This window comes from Podarcis liolepis (genome assembly GCF_965112155.1).
Source record: "Podarcis liolepis genome assembly, chromosome: 8".
Lineage (NCBI taxonomy): Eukaryota > Metazoa > Chordata > Lepidosauria > Squamata > Lacertidae > Podarcis > Podarcis liolepis.
This window is the reverse complement of record NC_139560.1, coordinates 44819515-44835788: the sequence shown is the minus strand read 5'-3', so window position 1 is coordinate 44835788 and position 16274 is coordinate 44819515. Positions and strand designations below refer to the sequence as shown.

Sequence of the window (16274 nt, the reverse complement as noted above, 5' to 3'; positions counted from 1 at the left end):
TTAGAAGTATGGTGCACACATGCAATAGCACTGGATACCTGCTAATATAAGTCCTGGTGCACCAGATTTTAAGTCAGTTAAATATGAATGGCCTTGACTAGATATGGCATCATTCTATCCCATTGGCTATGCCAAAATAAGGGTGGGCAGGTCAGGCCCCTTGTTGCTATTAACCCATATCAGTTAATGTGCACCCCAAAAATTAGCACTGGCTTTTCCAAGTAATGGGGGGAGGAGAGAGAGAGAGAGAGGGAGGGAGGGAGGGAGAGAGGTCAAACACCTTTTAGTTAAACAGATTGACTGCAGAGTATATTATTATGTACTGTAATATGCAAATTCTCAATAGAGCAGCCAGCAAATGTACTCACACAAAAAATCCCCATCCTAGTCTTCCCTTTCTATCTTGAACTTTCATATGTACCCATCCACTCTAGCCTTTCCTCTATATGACAACCAAAAATGCCGTGCAAATCCTTGCTATCTGGGTTGGTCTTTAGTAGCAAAGAATTTGCATGTATGGATGATTTGGGGGGGGCGGGGGCAGGTAGATAAGAAAATTCAGGATTTTTATTTTTATTTCAATTCTGCAAGCTGTTATGTTAATTTTTGGTATTACATCAAGGGGGTTGGGGAGTTGTCTCTAAATTTGTATGGCATCTGAAATCTTTTCCTATGACAACTAATTACCCAGTATCTTTAATGCTTGAACTAGTCTCTCCCCACCCCCACCCCCCCGCTCACCCACGATACACTTTATTATTAATAACTATCCTACTAGCCTCAATGGTCTTTTATTTGTTCAGCTACAGGCAATCCTAGCACCACCAAATTGATCCTAAAACCTTCCCTGCTCTGAGCTGCAGGCCCTTGGTGCCCTCCCCCCTCCCTTCCATCTTAGGCCTACCATTAGTCTTTCTTCCCAACAGTGTTGCAAGCTCCTTTCATTCCGCCATGGGAACAGTGATAGGTTGTCCTACTTAGAAACAGTTGCTAGGTAAGATGCAACTTCCAGCTCTGTTGTACAGGGTTCAATTCCCTCAGCAGATCTCAGGAAAGGTCCTTCTGTATGTCACTAGTGTGTTATACAAATAGTTTGATCTTGCAGGTAAAATCACTATCCGATTAATAAACACACACACACACACACACACACACACACACACACACACACACACAAAATTGTCCCTGGTACAACATTCAAGCAAGATTAAAGGGAAAGGATTTTTTTTAAAGCACATCTTGCTAAGCATAGTTTGCTTAATATGACTGGTAGCTATGACTGATATAGAAATGAATGAAAACTGAAGAGGATAACTACCAAATTAACAGATAACATATAATTTGCAGCCTAAATGGCCATCGGTTGGCTATTCTACCAAACTGTATCCATCTAAAACAGGGAAAAGTAAATTGATTTATATTTCTGATGCATTGGTTCACAGTTACTTGAACTCTAATCTTAATGTACACATGCACAATTAATAAACTGCTACACTGGCTTCCTGAACTCTAGCAAGGGATCTAGGTGCTGCCTCACCCAGTGGTAGGGAAACAATGCTACTAGTGATAGATAAGAGCATTTCCACTAGTTACCAACCCCTGTTCTCATGGCAGATGCTCAGGCCAGTCAAAAACAGCACCAGCAATTGCATAGCCTTTAGGCCAAGTACAGTTAACATGGTGCCCAGTGGCCCTGCTGGCTGAGACTGATGTGAATAGCCACAACATCTGTCTTGGCCACTCCTGCTCTAAGCTGTGTAGTCTTGAGATTCTAGATGTGCTTACGGCTTGCTAAAGCTCAACTGTGCCAATGTGAGAGGAAGCTTTGTCACTTCCTCCATGTTTATGACAGTGGTTACTTTGATGTAATGACATCAAGAAGTCCCATAGCCAGGGAAGAAGTCCGAAGTAGCTCGTTCTTCTTCCAGCTCATGATCTAGGACAGTTAGATGGACCACTTGGTAAGCATATATGTATCCATAAATTGATTCAGGATAATGCATGGCAGAAATGCGATATATTAAGAACTGTAATCAGTGAGTTTCTTTCTTTCCTTAATTATCTTGTTGTATTACATATCCTTCCTTTTTTGTTTCCTGAATTTAATCTTTATTTCCAAATAAAATTCAATGTTTTTCTAAAATGTAAGACTTATGTTCACCAAGTCCACATTTTAAATGACTACGTATCACAGTAGGGTTGAATGCAGATGTTGTTAAGAAGACGGAGTAAATGCCTAGTGCTCACATCAATCCTGATTTTTAATATCTTAAAATTCTGAAATTAATAGTGTAATAGAAGATTAGGCCAAGCATCTAGTATCTGGCCTATGACAGTGGTCAGTAACAGCTGCTTCAGAGGAAGGTGGAAATCCCCCATAATAGCCATATTATGCACTGAGTAATCTTAGGAGGGATTTTTTCCCCCATGAATATTTGTGTTGATATGCACACTTAAAGCAAGTGGAAAGAAAGGAGCTCAGCTCTGGATCTTTCATCCGTCAAGGTGAAGATAAGCAATGCCAACCTCTGAAATGCTAGCCAAATGCAAATCAGCAATGTCAGGCACTACAAAGCAACAGAAAGCGAGGGGTATTTTACAAAGTATTCCTATGGGGGATGATCGAGGTCCCACCACTCGTTTTGTTGACTAATAAAAGTTTTCACTTTTGCAATTAGAGGGAATGCTACTAGTGAAGATATCTGTCTTTACACTGCCTTAATTATTAGCTTAGGCAGGTTTACTTTTTTCTTTGTGTATAGAATCATAGAACTGTTGAGTTGGAAGGGACCACAAGGGTCATCTAGTCCAACCCCCTGCAATGCAAAAAACCTTGTCCAGTGTGAGGTTCAAATCACCACCACCACCACTACCCTGAGATTAAGGGTCTCATACCCTACCAACTGAGGTATGTGTGATCTACAGTAAGTAAAGTAAAATGCACCTAGTTTCTTGGATCATATGCAATATTTCTGTAAAGCTGTTAACTCACATATAGTCATACCTCGGATTAAATATGCTTTGGGTTGAGCGTTTTCGGGTTGTGCTCCGCGGCGACCCGGAAGTAATGGACCGTGTTACTTCCGGGTTTCGCCGCTCGCACAGACGCTCAAAATGACGTCACATGCATGCGCAAAAGCGGTGAATTGCGACCCATGCATGCGCAGGTTGTGTTCACCTCAGGATGCGAATGGGGCTCCGGAACGGATCCCGTTCGCATCTAGAGGTACCACTGTATTCTCCTCATTTCCCACTTTGATCCGCACTACATTTTAGGAAAGTAAAAGTGCTATGGGCAGCAACAGCAATGAACTGTGACTGACCCAGTGGAGGAAACACCAAGTGACTATCTGGCCCAGGATGACTGCAACCCTTCTGAAAATACCTTGGTTTTCAGACACCTTTTTAAAACAATTGACTTTGGAAAGGTCAGCTGCACAGACTTCTACAGTTCTTCCACCATAACATTTCAGTTCCTGTTGCTCCTTGTAAATATTTCAAGATTAGAAGAAGTGGAATGATGACTGGAAGGAAAACTGTTTTGCACCCCCACCCCCACGCCCACTCTAGCCACAGAAAATCTTAAAATTTTAGAAAATACTGAAAGTCACAACTAAACAAACAGACAGTGAAAAGCTACCCTGGCAGTTTACACCTGGGATAAATATGAAGTGAAGTGGAGTGCCAGAACATCCCTTCAAGAGGTCATTCTTCCTCTCTCCTATATCCACTTCAAAGCTACATTCTTTCAGCAAATGTATTAGGGAGGGGATCTTAAAAGTGCTGAACAGCTTAAAAAAATTCAATCAGAATAATCTGCTCTTTAGAAAGGTGGTGGATGACAGTAATTGGAAAATACTGTCTGACTCATTTATTAAAGTGAGATTCAGAGTCAATTGATTTAATAACCATTAGAATATTCTATTAAGGATTTAATAGGTTGGCACGGTCCTATTTTTTATTAAGAGTTATAGGTGAGGAATAAGCAATTCTATGGAATTTCTAGGCAACTGCTTGCACGGATTAAGATAAAAACACAGCTTGCAAATTAGGTACCCAGGAGCTGCTGTAGTGCTGATTCACACAACCATTTCCCCCCAGTCAGAAACAAAGTGACTTCTGAGCAGTCATCTCAAGGAAGAGATCCAAGCTGAGGACACTAATTATGGATTCCTCATGTGCACTGCTGCCAGAAGACTTGTTTTTTGGCCCTTTCTCATGTGTGGTGATGGAAAAGAGTGCTGCACAAGGAAGCCATTCACAAGAGCTACATCCATGTGGGGCTGTAGTTGGAGATGAATGGATGGAAGTCTCCCCAGAGAGGAAAAACATGAACTGGTTCTTTGGAAGGGGAGGGGGAGAAAGAGGAAGAAGAAGGACTATAATACAATTAAGCTTTCTGGTTCATAAAAAAGAAATGAGTTTTGGATCTGCAGCTTTCCAGTTCAAAAAAGATAACTGATAACAGCAACAATTAAAAACATAGAATACCCAGTTGCCTCCTGTCCATATTACCTATCAGATCTACACCTGCTGAGCATTAGTCTGGTACTCCCAGACCATTTGCTGAGCCTCTGATCTGATACATATTAAGGTAAGCAGGCTTAATCTTCAGTCCAGTGTGCTACTGCAACAATGAAAGCAAGGGCGGGGGGGGGGGGCGCTAGTATGGTGAAGTTTCCAAGAATGAGCTCCCTTCATGACACAAAGGGGTCCATACCATGAAAAAGGCAATGGGCCCTGATGACGCATGGCTTCCCCCACTCATGGCATCCAGTTATTCTGTGAGAATGGTTGCTGCGCTAAAGCATAGCGGTGCAGACCTCTGTGTATTGTAGTGTTTCCCAAGAGCTGGAACCCTGATCACACATGTCTCCAGCTCCAGGGGAAGCTTACGTGTATAGACCTCTATGTTGCCAGGCTTCCATTTCTCAGATGTCCACATCTAACAGATGAACAGAGGGAAACCACATGTTGTTCGGGTTAGGACAATAGCCACAGCCTGCTGCCCATTAAATTGCGTGGTGCACCTTTGTGTGTGTAACACGCTGCGGAGGCTGTTGCATGGAAGTAGCCGGCTGTATAACAAATAAAGCGGGTTTTACAGCTGGACTTCTGTTCTATTTTGCTTACGTTTGTTCCATGCCTTGGAGCAGCCTTTCTCAACCTGTGGGTCCCCAGATGATGTTGAACTACAACTCCCATCACCCCTAGCTAGCAAGGCCAGAGCTCAGGGATGATGGGAGTTGTAGTCCAACAACATCTGGGGGCCCACAAGTTGAGAACCGCTGCAGGAATGATAGATTTTGTGTGCTCTCAAATTACCATGTTTTGGTTCTGGAAAAATGTCTTGTTAATACATGCCTTGCTTTTCATGTGTAAAGTGGGTGCTAGAACATCAGGAAGCACCTACTGGAAGCCCTTCCTGCAATATTATTAGTGACATTTGACAAAACTTTTGCACACATGCATATACTGTATTTTAATATTTTTTATGCAATTAAGAACAGTCAAACATAATTAAAAAAAATGAGCTGCAAGGAAATGTAAAATATAATTTAAATTTAACCAAATAAGACCATTCTCATACAATATTAATCCTAAAACAGAGCAGTCTGCTACTGTGCTATCCCAACTCCAGATTGCTCATCCAGCAACTACCTATCACAGTCAGAAGTAAGGACCTTTGAGTTTAATGGGCTTTTCCTAGGTAAGTGTATAGAATTACAGCCTTAAGGTCACAGAGAAGTGCATCATAGTAGTAGAGAAGTGCCCTTCAAGTTCTATAATTTTGCAAACCACTTACTGTTGTTGGTTTTTAATGTTCTATTGCCTCCCAAGGATTGCACTGAGAAGAAGTCAACATACTGCTATGACAGTTACTCCATTAGTGCAAGCATTTCAGCTTGCCAGGTAGAATGATATCCCATCTCTTTCCCTTGACTACTGCTGGGCAGGGGTGTGTGTCTCCTTACCCCCCAGAAGCGACTGGGGGGGGCATGGGGCAAAGGGGAGGAGGGGAAATCCCACTTGGGCCAGCAGAAATCCTTGCACAAGCTTCTGCTACCGGGACTTGATCTGGCCCTGTGTCTAGCCGCATATCTTGGCTTTTTAAAGAAGAGCATGAATAGTAACATACCTGCTACATGCACCCTGCAACAAAGCTGTCTTCCCTGTCCACTATGTGCTGATGGGACATTGCACTGGAGTCGCTGGGTGAGACCAATGGGAATACCAGGCAACGGATAAAATGTAGTTGGAGCATGTTGTGGCAATTCATACTGAAAGGTCCCTATATAGTCTCTCTTCTGTTCACCAAGTCAGATGAATACGTCTATAGGATAAGGCCCTCTTAATAGCTGTTGGTCAAACTCTGTTTCCTCTCTTTAACTTGGGAATCAAATGGCCTGCAGTTTTCTGGCTCTCCAAAGTGTTCACAGCTGCATCAAACCAACCCTTATTTCCCACACCCACCCGTTTCACCTAGGCAAAGAGCACACATTTAAAGACTTAATACAGAAATTAACATTGCCTGAAGACTTCCAGCATATGCTCATCATTCCTCCCTGATTGTAATGGGCCTTCTGTCATTTACAATTTCTCAAGAATTATCACCCCAAACCCCACAATTCAGGCATATAGCAGCAAGGAAATGGAGATACTAAAATCAAATATACAGCTGGGATTTGCTGGAGGGAAATGTTTACAGTACTGGAAGAGTCTGCTACTGCAAAAATGTAGACTAAAGTTTAAATAATTATCAATTCTTTATTTTTGGACATGGAGCAAGCTGGTGGATTTAAAACAACAGCAACACTTATCTTATACCTAGACTTCAGAAAAGTATTACAACATAAAACAACAACACATGGTCCTTCTTGGATCATACCACTTGATTCTGCAGGTGGCAGGACATATCTAAATCTCCCCTGTGAGAAACTCCTTGCATGAAGAAAACTAGCACATCAGGGAGAAGGATATAAAACATTCAGCAGGCTGCACCACCTTGGAATGGAGGTCAGGGAGTGCATGTATGAATACTCCTACGTGTAAACAAACAAACAAACAAACCCTTGCATATGGAAAGCTAACCTGCTATGTTTCTGTGTGCAGAAAGGCTTTTTATAAAAACATAGGAAGAACATTCAAACGTGATTTACCCCCTACAGCCTGAAGACAGCGTATGACATGCATTTTCTATACATTTGATTTGATTACAAGTGGGCAGTGAAAACACAATGACACATAAATCTGTATTTCATTAGTTACACAATTAGCCACATAGCCCGGTGCAATCCATATTATCTGGCAGAGATCTTTCCCAACCCTGTTACTCAAGTTCCTTTTTTTATACTTGAGATGCCAGGGACCGAACCAGGGACCTTCTGCATGCAAAGCGTGAGCTCTACCACTGAGCTGTGGCCTCTTCCCAAGAAATGCCATGCTGGGGCACACTAATGGTAATTCTAGTCAAGCATTCTGTCCTCTTAACTGCAGACAAAAGATGCCACAGGGAAGATCACAAGCAGGCAATCATCATGATAGCTTTCTCTATTGTTAGCTTCTAGCATCTGGTAGTCAGAAATAGACTGTATCGTAAGAGGGAAATTGGGTATGCATCACAAAGTTACATTACGCTGTTGCCATTGCGCCCTATGTTATATGGAATACTCTAAAAATGATCTCTGTATTTCTCTTTCTTTCTTTCTTTCTTTCTTTCTTTCTTTCTTTCTTTCTTTCTTTCTTTCTTTAAAAAAGCGCAACAGAAATTATTGGTCTGAATTTAGACTTTGAACTAACTGAAGCAGTATGTCTCCCGCTCTCCCACTCACACCAAATATTGGTAACTTAAGTGGAATAAAGTGGCAGTTCCTAGCTCTCAGTTCTAGCAAGACTGAAGTTATAGTAGATGACCCTAGACAAATGCCTAGAGCAACAATTTGTTAGAGGCAGTAGCTCTGCTTCCGCAGCAGACGGAATGGACTTTCCCTCCACAGGGTTGTTAATACAGTGCATGTATTTTTGCAGCATTTGGAGCCAATAAATTACAAAAGGAAGGGATGGAGGACCTAATGTTATAGAGAAGAAAGAAACAGGGGTGCCAGAAGCAGTGGGAAAGGGCAGGATAGGATTCCCATGGGATTAAGCTGCATGTTATTATAGTGCAGCAGCTGACTGGAAGCCAGGGGCTAGAATTGTCTGAAGGTGATGTATGGGAGATAGTTCTATCTTTGGGTAGAAGAATGGAGGACATGAACTTTGGTCTCTTCCATGTTTCTAGCCAAGCAGGCAACCTGGGGAACAGGTGGGTTGAGGAAACCCCATTCGGGCTCAGTAAACCAGAGACAGGTGGGATAGGTAATAAGTGCCTGGGAATTCAAAGATCCATATGTCTATATGGTTCTGAAATCTTTAAACATTATTCCCAAACAGCTTAGATTTGTTTCTGTTATTGGGTACATGTTCTGAGCTTGACATGATTATTGGTTCACTTATATTCAAAACATTTGACTGAATGAAAATTAAGTATAATAATAATAATAAAAAAAGTTCTGCTAACAATTTTGAGGAAGGAAAATATTTTTTGCTCTATAAGACTCACCTTTCCCCTCCTAAAAAGTAAGGGGAAATGTGTGTGTGTCTTATGAAGCGAATGCAGGCTGCGCAGCTATCCCAGAAACCAGAACAGCAAGAGGGATTGCTGCTTTCACTGCGCAGCGATCCCTCTTGCTGTTCTGGCTTCTGAGATTCAGAATATTTTTTTCTTGTTTTACTCCTCCAAAACTAGGTGCGTCTTGTGGTCTGGTGCGTCTTATAGAGCAAAAAATACGGTGCTCGCCATTTTTCTTTTGCCAAGTAGGTTCTAAAACATAACAAAAATGAAGCTATTAAAATACACCTGTCGTACCCGTGTGTGTGTGTGTGTGTGTGTGTGTGTGTGTAAGCTCCACATGCACCCATGCCAAATGTCTTATCCTGCTCTCACTAAAGACAGCCGAGCATTTCTAGGTACACGCATAAGCCCACTATCAATGCTTTCCCTTTGTTGGTGTCCATGTTCATCAGCCCTTCCCTGAGGGCCACATGTGTCACATCCCAAACAAGGGGAGGTACTGGTGTGGGAAGTACACTGTATTCCGGGAGACCCATGCGATGCTGAGTTTCAAGCAATATTACTGTGAATTGAGAACTTTGTCTGGTGAATGGCAACCACATAATAAGGTCTGAACCAGGCCATAGTCAGTGTGGAATCGGGGCTCATATAGTACTCAGAATTACAATGTAGTTAAATTAGGTGTGTGTCTATATTGCAAGCAGCTATTATACCAATTCTTCCCCAGGCACCTTGGAGACTGTAGTTCTACGAGGATGTTCAGAATTCTCTGTAAGAAATTACTCACCTCGCTCCAAGAGCTACTACAATTTCTAAGTTCCTTGGGGAGCAAGTCATGAAATGTTTTAAGCTTTTGTGGACATCCCCTCAAGTTCTAGGTTCTAATTGTGTGCTTGTATGACATTTCTGTCTCTGAAATAAGTTCCTTACACCGCCTTTCAGCAGCAAATCACATAAAATTATAGTAAAATTGATGGTTAAAGCTGTGTGTTTCTGAGGGGAGAAGTATGATGAATAAAAGTCACATTAACATTATGGAAAATGTACTTTAGTTGAAATGAAAAGGTTTTTGGCCTATTTTAAAGCACTGATTCTCTTAATCAGTATTGCTGTGTCAAGTGTATTATTATTTTTTAAGCGTTGGTGATATTTCAAGAGATAGCTTTCTCTGTCATTGATGTTAAATACCTACTAGTATTTCCCACCCGTCTGGGACTTCTGGAACTGGTGGAAGTACTGGTATATCTACCATCGAGTTCTACACAAAAAAAACAAAAATTGGTAAAATTGAAAGAGGATACTTCATGGACACTTCATGCAGCATAAACTAAATGCTACCTGTTCTAAAGTCACATCTACAGGGAAAACAACCTTTTAACACTGAGACAAGCAGTCAGTCAATATGAATTCCACAGTACAGTGGGTCAGTCATACGAATGGAGCATTACTGACAACTCTTTCATCAACTAATTTTTGCTCAGGATGTAGAGCAAGTGTCTCAAGAGCTGCCTACAGAAGAAACCAAGGGTGTGTGTGTGTGTGGAATGGCCAGACCAGACTACAGAGAACTGCCAGCTACCTCTGAAGCATTGTTTTTCTAAATGTTATAAATAAGCAAATTTGTTGGTCATGCTGATATGCAAAGGCTTGACACAAAGCCGTTTTGATACACTGCCCTTTTCTTTTGCTGTATTTTTTTGGTACTCATTAACGTTTTCAGGCAGCATGAAGAACACCACTAGATACTGTTGGGTCCTCTTTTTCGTGTTACCAGGAGTGATGTGGTTACCACCTTTGTGGCTGCTGCCATGTTGCTCTGGGTAACAAGTACCTCTTCCACTCACTTGGTTAGGGCAGGTCCCTTGGCTGTTATTACTGATCCATGAAGAAGTATGTCACCAGCGGGAAAGGCAACCATGCAAGCTACTCTACCACAGGGCTTTTTAAAGGTTACCTTAGCCTCAATGGAACCCCTTTTCTGTGACTGGCACCTACGTAACTGCTGTACCATTTAAATGCCCCACCCTAGTCATGTGAGTCTTTCTTACAGCATTTGGACCCTGTACCACAGCAGACCGCTAATTATGATGTGTGCAATCTTCTCCCACCCCCCATGGTTGGGCTTAAATAACAAGAGTTGGTCACAGAAACATGTAGCTACAGTTGTACCTCTGGTTACGTACTTAATTCGTTCCAGAGGTCCGTTCTTAACCTGAAACTGTTCTTAACCTGAAGCACCACTTTAGCTAATGGAGACTCCCGCTGCTGCTGCGCCGCCAGAGCACGATTTCTGTTCTCATCCTGAAGCAAAGTTCTTAATTCAAGGTAATATTTCTGGGTTAGCGGAGTCTAACCTGAAGCATATGTAACCTGCAGCGTATGTAACCCGAGGTACCACTGTATTAGCCTGCAAACAACCCTAGAGGAAGTAACAAGCACACCACTCCAGGAAACATGTGACCAGTTTCTTGCCTACTGCCATCTACATCCAGTGGTTTTCAGTGTGTGTGCGTGTGAGAGCAAGAAAGAGTGTGCAAATACCAGGGTGGGAAGAGAGAGAGTTCTGTTGTGGCTGATAGGTCAAGCTTAGAATCATAGGGAATTTATATAACTCAGAATCTCCAATCCTAGGGCTTTGGGGGAGGAAAGTGAATCCCTTTCAACTGAGCCCACCCAGCCCAATCAACTTTTAAAAGATGCCTAGCCAACTGGTCTGCAGTTTGACAGGTTTCTTACCCAGGGGCACCTCTCTCATGCCTCATGCTATTTTCAGACCAATTGCTCACAAAACACTGCAGGAGAGATTCCACACCTCCCCCCAAACTCTGTAAAAGCTACACTTGTGGGGAAATCTCTGCAGCTGTCCTTCTGAAATGGCTTTATCCCTTTACCTTAATGCCCCCCCCCCGGTGCCTACACATTTCTGCCAAAATATTAAAAAGTTATATAAATTTTCTTTAAAAAATAAATTAAAAAGGCACCTAGCAACAAAAATAAAAAGAACACCTGGACTCACTTGTCTGTAATTTGGAAGGCATAACCCACTCTGAAGGGACTACTTGGTCTGCAAATTTTAACAATTTCTGATGAAAAGTGGGGGGTGGGGGAAGTTATAGCAGTTTTACTTCCCTCAAAGTGAATGGGAAGAAACAAAGCCTCATTTTTTTTGAAGTGAACTTGGCCTCAGACCCAGAGCTGAACTATGCCCTTCAGACCAAGGTGGGCTGTTCCCTGAGATCCAAACCACATATTGTGGGGTTGGTGCACATACCTAATATTTAGTGCAACACAAAGGACCATCAAAATGTAAGTAAAGGGCCTAAATTGGAGCAAGCCTGAGATGAGGATTCTCCCAGAGGTGCCTTGCTTCCCTCGTAACCAGATGCCTTGCTTAGTGAAGGTAGGTGCATAAACTTAAATGAATAGATTTGTGAGTCACCTGCTGAATGCATAGCAGTAAAAGTTGTTTGTAAGATGCTGATACAGTAGGTAGCATGGACATATATTTTAAATTAATACGGAACTGACCAAGCCTATATGTTAAATGATGCTTGATAACTCCTTAAATGCTAGGGAAACACTGTTCCCTCTATCCTAGGATATTATTCCCTAGACAGAATAGAAAAACTATTCCCTAAGGATAATAGGGAAGCAAACGAAACCATGGTGGGTGGAGGGTGGATTAGTATGGGAATGGCATATATTATTTTTTCCATTTTCTATGTCTTCTTTATCATGTCAACAACAACAAAAAAGCAGAAAATAAAATTCACTGGGCTCAAAAAGATGAAAGGCCTCATGCATTCAAATGCAAGCAGGTATGATCTCAATTAGCCGTACGTGAGTAAACAGGCTTGGCTTTACTGTACCGACACATTAGCTCTGTTGCTGTTAAGCCCCCGCCTTCTTATGCAACTTTTTCATTCCCCCAGCATTCAGCATAGTGCATTGTTTTGGGAATGGTGGTATTCATAATCTTTTATTAGTTACACACCATCTCATCCCTTTCATTCAGATTTTGGGTGCAATCTACCAGTCAGTCTACTTTCTTCCTGTACAGCTTTCTTCCTGTGCAGCTTGCACAAGATTCCCACACAAGTCCCACTGGAATAAATGAAGGTTTAACAGCAGCAGTGGTGTGTGGGTGTCGGTGTGCCCTTTATCCAGAAGAAAAAGGGTTATAAGTTGACCTAATGCACTCCCTTTTCACATAAGTATTCAGTATTTCTTTTTTACGTTAATATATTTCAGTGCTTTATCACTGTAACCTGCTGTTCTCTTTAATTGCTTATTGTTATTAATTATATAGTGTTAACTTTGTTGGCTGCTTGAACCATTTGGCTGTAAAAAATGCATTTATTTATTATTGCCATTGGAGCTGCAGTGAATTGCCAGGGTTCTGTCTAGAGATGAATGCTTTTGAATATTCATCCAATAAAACTTGAACCTGGATCAAACTGAGATTTTCCATTTTCTTCTTTCTTCCTCCCCTCCCCCCCAGCTCCTATTTCACCCAAACTCAGATTTGCTCATCATCCTAGAAATCTTGGGGGGTGCCATTCATTTGCATTGGGGGGGGGGTAAATGGTTCTATTCATGAGAAAAAGTCTCCAGATGCAACATTGGGGAAAGACAGAGTTTCAATGTGAAATGGGCAAAGGTACCTCTGACCGTTAGGTCCAGTTGCGGACGACTCTGGGGTTGCACGCTCATCTCGCTCTAGGCATCATGTGGTCAGCATGACTAAGCCACTTCTGGCGAACCAGAGCAGTGCACGGAAATGCCGTTTACTTTCCCGGCAGAGAAGCTATTTATCTACTTGCACTTTGATGTGCTTTCGAACTGCTAGGTGGGCAGGAGCTGGGACCAAACAACGGGAGCTCACCCCGTCGTGTGGATTCGAACCACCAACCTTCTGATCAGCAAGTCCTAGGCTCTGTAGTTTAGACCACAGCGCCACCCGCGTCCCTGTAGGCCCTACAAGTGGTAAATTCAAGGCTGAGAAACCACCATGTGCAATTGGTGTGGCAATGACAACTACTATTATTGCAACTCCTGCTGTTGCTGCTACCACCACTGCAGTTGTGCCCAAATTGCACCACATATTTCAAAATACTCGGGGGGTTTCATTCAAAGACTGAAAAGGCAAAAGTGAAGATACATTGGCTCAGTTCACACACAATGTTAAGCCAAACCATGGCTCATTGTGAAAATGCTCCTGGAGAGGAGTTCATGACCACTTTGCTTCTCCTCGGATCCTACAGCTGTGAATTAAGATAAAATTTGGCTTAGTGTGTCGTCTGAATCCGGGCTTGTGTTTTGGCTTCTTCTAGGCAGACAAGAAGCTGTACTCAAGGTTTGTTCTTGGTTTCCAATTTGTGGTTTGTCTGGAGGTAACAAACCACAAACCTGGGTTTGGACGATATGCTAAAACAGACAGTGGCTTAGCTCACAGCTGCAGGCCTGGAGGAGCAGCAAAGTGTCCATAATCTCCTTTCTGGGAACTTGCCTGCCTGCGAAGGCATTGTTTGGTTTAATGTTACATATGAACTCAAATAAGTATGAGAATACTAACTCCCTGAAGGCTCCACCCTGCTTACCCATGGGTAGCTAAGTCACTAAACGGTCTGAAACCATCAGCCAGAAATAAGAGATCCTGTTTACAGAGTCAAGTGCAACAGACTTGTACTATCTCTTCCTTTCAGATTCACAGCAGAATGTGAAACAATCTGCTGCTTAAGAGAAATCATTTCCTAAAGGCCATGAAAGGGCATTAATCTGCAATGGCCAGATTAATGACCAAATACCATATACTGTTGTTTCCATTAGTACAGACAGCAGAATAGAATGTGTGGGTTTTCTAACTGCAGAAATGCAACAAATTAACATTTTCCAGGTGTTCAACTGTGAGAAGAAAAATCCTAAAGCATGCAGAATGGCACTTTCCCACTGCTATGTGCATCATAAAGTGCAAATGCTTTAATGCAATATGAATCCAGAAGGTTTTAAACAACCCACCAATACTTCCCTGCTCACACTGCTGCCCCCTCCAATTTATCCCAGGATAAAGAGGCAGAGCTTTTCCGTGAAAAGTCTTGGCAGACTAGATTTCGCTTACAAACCCCACATGTCCTAGCCCTGCTTTAAAGGATTCCTTATACAATATCCCCTTGCTTAATAATAATAAAAGACCAAGGAGTACTTCACAGTCACACAGAGAGCATGATGAAAACAATCTTTCTAGCTGTGTAATATTCAAAATACACATATATTTAGAACTTGTTTTAGACAGATCAAATGGCAAGTAGAAAACTGTTCCAACACTTTTAATATATGTAATGGCACCTTTAAAAAACAACACATGACCCTGTTCTCATATGCTGCCGTAGCATTGTATTAATGGCAAACATTACCACTCTTAATTTTGTGCATCCCTACATAACATTCTAAGTGACTCTGAACAGGTATGGCACAAAATGCATTTTGCTTTGGTACAACAGCAGAGCACAGACATACTGCATATTATGACAGTGTTGCAACAATGAGTTATTTGCCCTAAATTATCATAACTCAATTAGGAATGGAGATCCTTGATGAAAGTGCACTCAAACACAAATACATCTGCCAGTGTAGAAGAGCAGGACAGCAGAAAGACAAATGAGGCATCTGCAAGCCAAAGAATGTCATTTAATGAAAACCAATAATCGAAGCAGGTTGATCTTACAATTCCTGATGAGAGCTCCAGAAAAAAGCAAAAAGTAAAACCACCCAATATTAAATATTTCTGAAGCTATAATGAAGAATTACAAAAATGCTTCAGCCATAGTAATTTGATTTCTCTGCTTAGACAAAGTGTTACTAGTTCTGGTGAACTAAGGCCTTTGAACCGAATCAGTAGGTGAGATGAGCAGATCACACTCTAGCAGTCTCAGTTCTCATCTGTAAAATGGGAATAGTAGTGACACTTGTCTCACATGTATGTACTGATGTAGTATATACAAAGCTGTCAGATCATTGGTCTGTCTAGTCCAGTGCTGACTACAGCAGTTGGAAGCAGCTCTCCAGGTCTGACCCTGGTCCATTTAACTGGAGGTGATGCAGATTAAATATGGGCTACTCTGCATGCCAAACCATCCAATTTACCATGCGGCTATGCCCCCTAATTATTTTTTTAAAAACTAGATTTTAAAATTGAGAAATTTATGGTGTGCCAATAAAGGTTCTTGAGAATGCTTTTAAAAGCATTCTGTGCATGTAACTTCTCTGGATTTGGGTTTCTGGAAGCCTGTGGGCTGTCAGTTCTGAATCCCAGACATTGCTTTAAAACTGCCTAAGTGTCTCCATCAGAAATCTTGAAGCTAGCAAGTTTATGTACTTCCTGACAGCACTAGTCATGTTATGCTTACTTGTCAGTCTTTTTACAAACAGAGAGGGAAAATAAGTACGCTGATGTAAAGGCAGAATTCATTTCTCTTTTCCTCTACACAAGAAGCAACTTGACTTTAAAAACTTTAAAGGGATGTGCACGGGGATTTACTACTGGGCAATGCCATGAGGAATGGAGAGAACACAGAGGAATATTAGCCCAGTCATATTTTGAAAAAGCAAGGTTATTTCAGAAGTCAAAAAAAGAGGTGAAGGCAGCAAGAGGGTGTTACTT

The 16274-nt window shown here is 41.8% G+C and overlaps 1 protein-coding gene across 23 annotated transcripts in view; it reads right to left on the bottom strand.

Annotated features, from left to right (window-relative positions):
* The window catches only part of ZNF521 (zinc finger protein 521), a 304344-nt gene that overhangs the window by 41705 nt on the left and 246365 nt on the right, over nt 1-16274 (bottom strand). For 15 of the 23 annotated variants that reach the window (XM_083517666.1, XM_083517665.1, XM_083517662.1 and 12 more), the window contains one exon: nt 9807-9872. The exons of the other annotated variants lie outside the window; for them this stretch is intronic. In XM_083517666.1, the coding sequence (XP_083373792.1) occupies nt 9807-9872 (66 nt within the window). The remainder of the gene's footprint in view (nt 1-9806; nt 9873-16274) is intronic. 23 annotated transcript variants of the gene reach the window in all.